The sequence below is a fragment of the Anolis carolinensis genome, unplaced genomic scaffold (assembly GCF_035594765.1).
Source record: "Anolis carolinensis isolate JA03-04 unplaced genomic scaffold, rAnoCar3.1.pri scaffold_13, whole genome shotgun sequence".
Classification (NCBI taxonomy): Eukaryota; Metazoa; Chordata; class Lepidosauria; order Squamata; family Dactyloidae; genus Anolis; species Anolis carolinensis.
The window spans coordinates 17,341,572-17,353,134 of NW_026943824.1; the positions used below are offsets into that span (position 1 = coordinate 17,341,572).

The following is an 11,563-nucleotide window of genomic DNA, read 5'->3' on the forward strand; positions in this document are numbered from 1 at the left end:
AATAATGATTTGATCAGAGTTGGACAATCTTATCTTAAATTTGAGCTTGATGTAAATATTCAAAAACATTTAACCTACTGATGCCTCATTATTATTATTATTACATGTATTATTTTACTCTATTATTATTAAAAGGATTCATAAGCACATTTACATTGAAGAAGATGAGAATAATGATTTGATCAGAGTTGGACAATGTTATCTTAAATTTGAGCTTGATGTAAATATTCAAAAACATTTAACCTACTGATGCCTCATTATTATTATTATTACATGTATTATTTTACTCTATTATTATTAAAAGGATTCATAAGCACATTTACATTGAAGAAGATGAGAATAATGATTTGATCAGAGTTGGACAATCTTATCTTAAATTTGAGCTTGATGTAAATATTCAAAAACATTTAACCTACTGATGCCTCATTATTATTATTATTACATGTATTATTTTACTCTATTATTATTAAAAGGATTCATAAGCACATTTACATTGAAGAAGATGAGAATAATGATTTGATCAGAGTTGGACAATGTTATCTTAAATTTGAGCTTGATGTAAATATTCAAAAACATTTAACCTACTGATGCCTCATTATTATTATTATTACATGTATTATTTTACTCCATTATTATTAAAAGGATACATAAGCACATTTACATTGAAGAAGATGAGAATAATGATTTGATCAGAGTTGGACAATCTTATCTTAAATTTGAGCTTTATGTAAATATTCAAAAACATTTAACCGACTGATGCCTCAATTAATGTAATTTTATTGGTATCTTAGTTTTATTTCTGAATTTTACCTCCCTCGGCTTATACTTTAGTCAATGTTTTCCCAGTTTTTTGTTTTTTTTTTGTGGTAAAATTAGGTGCCTCGGCTTTTATTCGGGTCAGCTTATACTTGAGTATATATGGTAGCTTTCCATCATTATTCCTCTGAAAGTGGAAACCTCAGGCCACTTCATTTATCACGTTTTAGATGTTGTGAAAACCAAGAGGGGAGATTAGATGCGAGACTCTGGCGTCAGATATTAGGCACAGGAGGGAAACGCAATCCTTCTGGGCCGATAACTTCAAAGGAAAGGGACCGTCCGTCATCCAACATGTCATTAAACAAACCAGCCCGGTAGTGATACTCGCCTCTCACCTCCTAAAACAACAGAACTTGAAGCTCGTGCTGGGAAAATAAACACAAAGGTCCAGGGAGAGATGGGGACGCAAGCCAAACAGCCTGGTGCAGATCATCTGTACAAACAAGACAACATTGCTGCATGCAAGGGATTTGAAAGAAAATTGGTTAAAAATGTCCCACCGCCGGTATATTACACTGAGGAAACTAAGCCCAATGTATTAAAACACACAAAAAAAATTGTTGGAAATGTAAAGATCAAGAGGTCAGGTTTTTTTTTCATATGTGGTGGACTTATAAAGAAGCAAAAATATTCTGGGAGAAAATTCACCAAGCATGCCAATGTACTGTATATACTCGAGTATAAGCCTAGTTTTTCAGCCCTCTTTTTAAGACTGAAAAAGCCCCCCTCGGCTTATATTCGGGTGAGGGTCCTGGTTGGCTTATATTTGGGTGAGTTTATACTCAAGAATATATGGTACATTTATTATTTTTCTCTATTATTATTGGCATTATTACATTTATTATTTTTCTCTATTATTGTTGCTACTACAGTAGAGTCTCACTTATCCAATACTCGCTTATCCAATGTTCTGGATTATCCGACGCATTTTTGTGGTCAATGTTTTCAATACATTGTGATATTTTGGTGCTAAATTTGTAAATACAGTAATTACTACATAGCATTACTGCATATTGAACTACTTTTTCTGTCATATTTGCTGTGTAACATGATGTGTTGGTGCTTAATTTGTAAAATCATAACCTAATTTGATGTTTAATAGGCTTTTCCTTAATCCCTCCTTATTATCCAACATATTCGCTTATCCAATATTCTGCCGGCCCGTTGACGTTGGATAAGTGAGACTCTACTGTATTACATTTATTTTACTCTATTTTTATTATTATTAATAATACATGTATTATTTCACTCTGATCTTATTATTATTATTGCATTTATTATTTTACTCTATTTATTATTACATGTATTATTTTCCTGTATTTATCATTATTATTACATGTATTATTTTCCTGTATTTATCATTATTATTACATGTATTATTTTCCTGTATTTATCATTATTATTACATGTATTATTTTCCTGTATTTATCATTATTATTACATGTATTATTTTACTCTATTATTATTAAAAGGATACATAAGCATATTTACCTTGAAGAAGATAAGCCAAGGCACCTAATTTTACCACAAAAAAACTGGGAAAACATTGACTCCAGTATAAGCCGAGGGTGGTAAATTTCAGAAATAAAAATAGATACCAATAAAATTACATTAATTGAGGCATCAGCAGGTTAAATGTTTTTGAATATTTACATAAAGCTCAAATTTAAGATAAGACTGTCCAACTCTGATCAAATCATTATTCTCATCTTCTTCAATGTAAATGTGCTTATGGATCCTTTTTAATAATAATAGAGTGAAATAATACATGTAATAATAATAATAATAATAATAATAATAATAATAATAATAATAATAATAATAATAAATACAGGAAAATAATACATCTAATAATAAATAGAGTAAAATAATAAATGTAATAATAATAATAAGATCAAAGTGAAATAATAAATGTATTAATAATAATAATTTATTTATTATTTATTTACAGCATTTATATTCCGCCCTTCTCACCCCGAAGGGGACTCAAGGCGGATCACATTACACATATAGGCAAACATTCAATGCCTTTTAACATAGAACAAAGACAAGACAAACATAGGCTCCGAGCGGGCCTCGAACTCATGACCTCCTGGTCAGAGTGATTCATTGCAGCTGGTTGCAGCTGGCTTGCTCTCCAGCCTGTGCCACAGCCAGGTGGTAGAGCATTTATTTTACATTTATTTTACTCTAAAAAATAGAGTAAAATAAATGTAATAGTAGCAACAATAATAGAGAATTATTATTATTATTATTATTACAGGAAAATAATACATGTAATAATAGAGTAAAATAATAAATGCAATAATAATAATAATATCAGAGTGAAATAATAAATGTATTAATAATAAAAATAAAAATAGAGTAAAATAAATGTAATAGTAGCAACAATAACAGGGAAAAATAATAAATGTAATAATACCATTAATAATAGAGAAAAATAATAAATGTACCATATATACTCTCATATATAAACATCATGTTATACAACAAATTTGACAGAAAAAGTAGTTCAATACGCAGTAATGCTATGTAGCAATTACTGTATTTACGAATTTAGCACCAAAATATCATGATATGTTGAAAACATTGACTACAAAAATGCGTTGGATAATCCAGAACGTTGGATAAGCGAGTGTTGGATAAGTGAGACTCTACTGTAATGTCATATATTGTATGTACATATAATTTGTAAGCCGCCCTGAGTCCCCTTCGGGGTGAGAAGGATGGGATATAAATGACATCAATCAATCAATCAATCAATCAATACTTGAATATGGCCAGAGAGCCTGAAAAAAATCACAGCAATAGCCTTCCTTCCCTATTCCTTTGTTTTCAGGCGGAACTCAATGCTCGGTGCGCTTGTTTCCACACCGAGCATTTTAAGGGACGGACCCATTGCCTTGCGCTTTCAAGCCGACCGGACTTCCGCTGGAGGTAAAACGAGGCCTGAGGCTTTGCTTATCGAAAGCCATTCTTAACTTGAAACCTTCCTTTTGAGCATAAGGATAGAAATACAGAAGAAATCAATAAGTAAACGAATTAAGCAAGCTTTTTAAAAAACACTTTATATTTAATCCTTTTTTGATGTTCGTATATTTGCAAATGTTGATGCTGGGACTTTTATGTGAAGAAGCTGCTTTGAGTCCCCTTCAGGGGAAATAAATCAAGGTAAAAATAAACATGGTAATAATAATAATATATACAGTAGAGTCTCACTTATCCAACATAAACGGGCCGGCAGAACGTTGGATAAGCGAATATGTTGGATAATAAGGAGGCATTAAGGAAAAGCCTATTAAACATCAAATTAAGTTATTATTTTACAAATTAAGCACCAAAACATCATGTTATACAACACATTTGACAGAAAAAGTAGTTCAATATGCAGTAGTGCTATGTAGTAAATACTGTATTTATGAATTTAGCACCAAAATATTATGATATATTGAAAACATTGACTACAAAAATGCGTTGGATAATCCAGAACATTGGATAAGCGAGTGTTGGATAAGTGAGACTCTACTGTAATAATATAACGCTGCAGCATAGTCTGGTGGGTAGGATCCCTCTGGTTAGGAAACAGCCTGGCTTTGAAGCTGCAAGGCAGTTCAGTGCTATTCAAGGTGGCCAACGGAGGATCCTTCTGGTTAGGAAGCAGCCTGGCTTTGAAGCTGCAAGGCTGTTCAGTTCTATTCAAGGTGGCCAACGGAGGATCCTTCTGGTTAGGAAGCAGCCTGGCTTTGAAGCTGCAAGGCTGTTCAGTGCTATTCAAAGTGGCCAATGGAGGATCCCTCTGGTTAGGAAGCAGCCTGGCTTTGAAGCTGCAAGGCTCTTCAGTGCTATTCAAGGTGGCCAATGGAGGATCCTTCTAGTTAGGAAGCAGCCTGGCTTTGAAGCTGCAAGGCTGTTCAGTTCTATTCAAGGTGTCCAACGGAGGATTCCTCTGGTTAGAAAGCAGCCTGGCTTTGAAGCTGCAAGGCTGTTCAGTTCTATTCAAGGTGGCCAATGGAGAATCCTTCTAGTTAGGAAGCAGCCTGGCTTTGAAGCTGCAAGGCTGTTCAGTGCTATTCAAGGTGGCCAATGGAGGATCCCTCTGGTTAGGAAACAGCCTGGCTTTGAAGCTGCAAGGCTATTCCACCATGGCAACGTTTTTAAGAAGTGGGGTTAGGCTCCATGCACAGCTATGAGGTCCTCTGAGTAATGTAGTTGTTTCAGTTCCCCGGTGGGGCTCTGTGCATGCGTTGTAAGCAATTGGCATTTTTCCTGTTATTTGGACTTTATTTTTCTAGGTTATTTTGATTAAAAGACATAGATTAGATGACTGTGTCTTTTGCGGCCAAATTTGGTGTGATTTGGTTCAGTGGTTTTGTTGTTTACTCCATGGGAAAAATGCACATTACACTTTTATCTATCTATCTATATATATAGATAATAATAATAATAATACAATAATAATACAGCTGCAAAAGGCCACCCTACTGGGATCTACGTGCATCATTCGAAAATACATCACACAGTCCTAGACACTTGGGAAGTGTTCGACTTGTGATTTTGTGAAACGAAATCCAGCATATCTATCTTGTTTGCTGTGTCATACAATAAAATAATACATCCTAATAATAGATACATAGCAAGGGTTGCTGTGAGTTTTTCGGGTCGTATGGCCATGTTCCCGAAGCATTCTCTCCTGAGGCTTTGCCCACATCTATGGCAGGCAACCTGACAGGTTGTGAGGTCTGTTGGAAACTAGGCAAGTGGAGTTTTTATATATCTGTGGAATAATGTCCAGGGTGGGAGAAAGAACTACTGTCTGTTGGAGGAAAGTGTGAATGTTTCAATTGGCCACCTTGACTAGCATTGAAAAGCCTTGCATCTCTCCCTGATGATACCGACATAACTTGCACTTTCGGCCCAGTTTCTTTTGGAGCCAACCCAAGATTTTATCATTACATTTTTTGTATGTGATCTTTTATGACTTGTTTTTTATTGTTGATTGACTTGTATTATTGCTTTGTTTTTATATTGTTACATGGGGTTTGGCCCCATGTAAGCCGCCCCGAGTCCCTTTGGGGAGATGGGGCGGGGTATAAAAATAAAATAATAATAATAATAATAATAATAATTATTATTGCATCTTCAAAGCCTGGCTGCTTCCTGCCTGGCAGAAAACTTTGTTAGGAGGTATTAACTGGCCCTGATTTAACGTACTTACCGTAAGAAAGAGCCTAAAAACCTGGCTCTTCCAAAAGGCCTTCGACGATTAATTATTAGGTTGAACTATCTGCCCATCCAACTATAGGATTTTCTGCCACTACTATTTTGCACTTTATGGACTATTTTGACTGAGAAACTACCTCTCCCATTTTGATATATTCTGCACTTTGGCCCAGATCCTTGTTTTAGTCTCCTGATTTTAATACTTTATGCTGTATGTTGATTACAATGATGGTTTTATTGATATTGATGTTTTACTGTTGGAATAATTGTTTTATCGTTTTATTGTTGTATGTTTCGGGCTTGGTCCCCATGTAAGCCGCTCCGAGTCCCCACTGGGGAGATGGGGCGGGGTATAAAAATAAAGTTATTATTATTATTATTATTAAAAAGAGCTGTTCAGCAGTGGTACTGTCTACCTTGGAATTTGGTGGAAGCTCCTTCCTTGGGAATTGTTAAACAGAGGCTGGATGGCTATCTGTTGGGGGTGCTTTGATTGTGCTTTTCCTACATGGAAGAAAGGGCTTGGACTAGATGGCCCATGTGGTCAGTTACCAACTCTATTATTCTATCCTTATCATTTTGTCACACACACCCCACCACGATTTGCATATCTCTTTGGTTTTGCAGACATGAATCCTGAAGATGCAGGAGAAGCTGCAGCTGAGTTGCAAGGCAAAACCGTGGATGGCTGGGGCCTCCTTCAGATTGCTGCCGGCACCGGCCTGACTGCTTACGTCGTCTGGGCAGGGATTCTTATGCCAGGATTCCGCAAAGTGCCTTTAAAGCTGCAGGTGAGGGGTTTGAAAACTGAGGTGCGCATTAGCTTTGATGGGGCATTAGGCTCAAGTAAATATGGGTATATATACACCGTACATAACCTGCTAGTTGTAACACACATACAAAGACAAGTTTCTGTTTATTAATGCTATGTCATTTGCATTCACACAAATAAATACAATATGTAAGAAGGCAACAATATAAAACATTACATAAATCTATATATATAAAAGAGTGATGGCGTCATGGCAACCCACAAAACTACAGGCCCTCCAACCTCGAAATTTGACAACACAATCCATCATCCACGCCTCTAGGTTGATACAACAAAAAGAAAAGAAAAATAAAGTCCTAATTAGAGAGAGAGGAATAATTGCTTTTATTCAATTGCTGCCAGTTAGAAGGCTAAGCTCCTCTAACTTGGTCTCCTAGCAACCCAATAAAAAACAATAAAAAACACTAAAACATTAATACAATAAAATACTATAATAACAGAAAATAACTAAAAATAATTCAAGAAAATAATAAAATATAATAAATAAAAATATAACTTACAATAAAATTAATAAAAATGCAAATAAAGTCAAATAAAAATTACACAACAATTACACAAAAATTACCACCACCACTTTGCCACAGCAACGCGTGGCCGGGCACAGCTAGTACTACATAAAACATACATGTTAAGATACAACGTGCCATTAAGATGCAACATAACATTGAAACAAAAATTGTTTAGCTAAGAGTATCCCCGTAACAGTCAACTACAATGTCAGCAATAATTTTAGGCTTTCGAATAAGAATCAGTAGCATTAATTACTATGATGTACGCTGGAACTCAATTGACAGACCCAGTCTTTTAAACTTGAACACGCCTATTTGTATTTTATAATGCATTCTATGAATGTCTTATGTAAGTTAATCTTTTTAACTGATTTATAGTGTATTGTATAGTTTTTATATGTGTGTTTTATTGTAAGCCGTCCTGAGTCCCCTGTTGGGTGAGAAGGGCGGGATATAAATATTGTAATAATAAATAATAAATAAATATATTCATTGATGCGAAAAACGAAATCTTGCGAGTTAGTGTAGAATTGATATCACACAGGAGATATAATTATTTTGACACATTATAGTGAATTAGGTTAGCCAGGAAAGATCCTAAGAATTCAAACCTTGGTTCTGAGTATAATGTCTATGAGAGTAAATAATGTGGGAAATCCTCAGTTTCTGGTGCCCAACAAATAAACAAATGGAAGGCCAGAGGGGTATTAGCATATCCGTATCCCTTTTAAGGGACTACCACAAAGGAAATGGTTGTATCTCAACAAAGCACCTTAAACACAAAGCTTGTGTTAGATTTATTATTTATCGCAGTGATTTTTCCCCTTATTTCATAAGGATAGATACTTAGGTATTTAAGCCTACTCCCATCACTATAAATCATAGTTTGTTGTGGACTATGGCCCTTTCCAACAGACCTTGCCTTTTCCTCTCATCCAGGTGCCTTATGTTCCAGCAAGTATCAAGCAAGTGGAGAATGTCATGTCGCTGCTGAAAGGACGCTCAGGAAAGATGGTTGATTTGGGATCTGGAGACGGCAGAATTGTAAGCACAGTATGCTGCTTAAGTGAGATGTGCAAAGAGATGTTGTGGGAAGAAACAGACAATATAATATAGAGAATTGGCTCCAAAGAAGAGGCTTGGGTCTCAAGGTTACATTTATTTATTATTTATTTATTTACAGTATTTATATTCCGCCCTTCTCACCCCAAAGGGGACTCAGGGCGGATCACATTATACACACACAGGGCAAACATTCAATGCCCATATACATAGAACCGAGACAGAGACAGACAGACGCAGAGGCAATTTAACCTTCTCCTGAGGGGATGTTCAATTCTGGCCACAGGGGGGAGCAGCTGCTTCATAATCCACTCTGACCGCACTTCCTCATTCCAACGTCGTAAATTAGTTAAATTTGCCTCCCCACTTTTTATAAGTGGTACCTTATTTCCTACTTGATAGATGCAACTATCTTTCGGGTTGCTAGGTCAGCAACGAGCAGGGGCTATTTTTTATTTTTAATTGACAGGTGCTCACCCCGCCACGGGCTGGCCTTGAACTCATGACCTCCTGGTCAGAGTGATTTATTGCAGCAGGCTGCTTTACCAGCCTGCGCCACAGCCCGGCCCCTTATAGAATGAAATACTCATCTGCTTACACAAGTATTTCCATTACTGAGTCATCCCAACATTTTTTGAAATCTTCAAAATTGCATCCCACTAGATAGATAAATGAAAAAAGAACCTTTAGAATCACTTTATAAATAAACTAGCTGTGCCAGACCACACATTGCTGTGGCATAGTCTGGTGGTTAGGATCCCTTTGGTTAGAAAGCATTCTGGCTTTGAAGCTGTAAGGCTGTTCAGTGGTATTCAAGGTGGCCAACGGAGGAACTGTCTGGTTAGGAAGCAGCCTGGCTTTGAAGCTGCAAGGCTGTTCCACCATGGCAACGTTTTTTAATAGTGACGTTAGGCTCCGCACACAGCTATGAGGTCCTCTGGGTAATGTAGTTGTTTCAGTTCCGGGGTGGAGGGGGGTGGGGCTCTGCGAATGCATGGTAAGCAATTGGGCGTTTTCTGTTATTTGGACTTTATTTTTCTAGGGTTTTTTTATTGAAAGACATAGATTTGATAACTATGTCTTTTGTGGCCAAATTTGGTGTGATTTGGTTCAGTGGTTTTGTTGTTTACTCCATGGGAAAAATGCATATTACATTTATATATATATATATATATACTAGCTGTGCCCGGCCACGCGTTGCTGTGGCAAAGTATGGTGGTATGGGAAATGAAGTATTGAGGAATTGGTGGTAGTTTTTGTTGTATCAACCTAGAGGCATGGATGAGGGGTTGTGCTGTCAGTTTTCGAGGTTGTGAGGTGTTTAGTTTTGTTGTTTTGTCCTCTGCCGTGATTCCATCACTCTTTTATATAGATAGATAGATAAGTCCCTTGCAAGCTAGAGTGGTCAAGACAGAACAGATGCTTTGTCCAAACAATGGAGTTTTTTGTATGTCCAACAATAGATCTAGATAGAAGCTTATATCTGTATCTGTGACCATTCTTGTACCGGTTTGCACTTTTTACCTTTGTCAACTCGATATAGACACAGGGTCTATTCCCATCCCAATTTGCACTTCCCAGAATTTGCAGCACTTTATCAGTCACCTCGTGTTTACAATATTTATATGGTGCACCTTACCCAGTCTACTTTTATAATCTCTCAGTTTTAATCCATGTTTTTATTAGTTCTTGTTTTTTATTGGCTAATGTTTAATTTTTTATTTTATTTTATTTTATTTTTTTATTTTTTTATTGTGCAAGTTGTTGTCTATTGCTGTGTTTTATACTGCTACTGTTTTTATTCGGGCTTGGCCCCATGTAAGCCACCCTGAGTCCCCTCCGGGGAGATAGAGGCGGGGTATAAAAATAAAGTTATTATTATTATTATTATTATTATTATTATTATATGTTAGGATAGAAGCGTAGAAATACTAAGGATAGATTTAAGCTTCTCCTTGCTTATTTTATGGTTCCTTAGTTTTGTATTTGCTGTTCTTTGAATTTGCACCTGCTCAAAATTCTTTTGCTGTTTATCGTGCTCAGTATGAAGAATCTGCCAGCTAGAAAAGTAGTCTTTTTAGTTATAGCATATAGTAATATGCAAAGTAATTTCCTGAGACGTGATGGCTGTATTGCCTCCAGGTATTGGAAGCCTACAAGCAAGGCTTCAGGCCAGCCATCGGCTACGAACTCAATCCATGGCTCTTGCGACGGTCCGGCTATCATGCCTGGAAGGCCGGCTGCTACGGAAAGGTCTCTTTCCTTCGAGAAGATCTTTGGAAGGTGAGGCTGAAGCTCCTGCGGAGTGGAATTCTAGGTATTGTAACAAGACAGGCGAGACCCTTAAGGGTCCCACATAAACCTTTTTTTATAATTTTTTATTTACATAATTACAATATCTTAAAAAGTGGGGATAGGAGACCCACTGTAAGTGGACAAAAGCATAAAAAAACAAGACATGGTCACAATCCTGTCTTCTGGAGTTAACACATACTGATTTTCTTCCAAATAAAGATCTATAATTTTGAATTTCAGACACAACTATTTTTTATGTAGTTCCAAGATTATATGTATTCATGAAAAAAGCTGACAATCCAAAATGATGGGGTTACATATTGTTACTGTTGTCTTGAATATAAGGCAGGAAATGACCTTGGATTGAAGTGGATAAGGATTGAATTTGACCAGACAAACAAGTTATATTCTTTGCCTCTTATTATATTGTATGATTAGTATTATATCATATTACAATATAATATTATGAATATTATATGTACAGTAGAGTCTCACTTATCCAAGCTAAACGGGCCAGCAGAAGCTTGGATAAACGAATATATTGGATAAGTGAGACTTTTCCCTCATCCCATTTTTAAAGGTGGATCTCTCAGACTGCAAGAATGTAACAGTGTTTCTGGCTCCCAGTGTGGTAAGTACAATTTTTTTGTACAGACATATATGTGTGTGTGTGTGTGTGTGTGTGTGTGTATGTGTATGTATACATATATATATATATATACACAATATAATTTACAATAATATATAATAATTATAACATATTGTATATACAGTAGAGTCTCACTTATCCAAGCCTCGCTTATCCAAGCCTCTGGATAATCCAAGC

At 36.0% G+C, this 11,563-nt stretch overlaps 1 protein-coding gene across 4 annotated transcripts in view; it reads left to right on the forward strand.

Moving 5' to 3' along the window:
• The first annotated feature begins 3,664 nt into the window (after window positions 1-3,664).
• The window catches only part of antkmt (adenine nucleotide translocase lysine methyltransferase), a 48,368-nt gene continuing 40,469 nt past the window's right edge, over window positions 3,665-11,563 (forward strand). For 3 of the 4 annotated variants that reach the window (XM_008121032.3, XM_062964279.1, XM_062964278.1), the window contains exons 1-5: window positions 3,665-3,756; window positions 6,667-6,830; window positions 8,320-8,424; window positions 10,585-10,725; window positions 11,318-11,368. In XM_008121032.3, the coding sequence (XP_008119239.2) occupies window positions 3,669-3,756; window positions 6,667-6,830; window positions 8,320-8,424; window positions 10,585-10,725; window positions 11,318-11,368 (549 nt within the window). In that variant the 5' untranslated portion in view covers window positions 3,665-3,668. The other variant, XM_008121031.3, reaches the window with a different exon arrangement.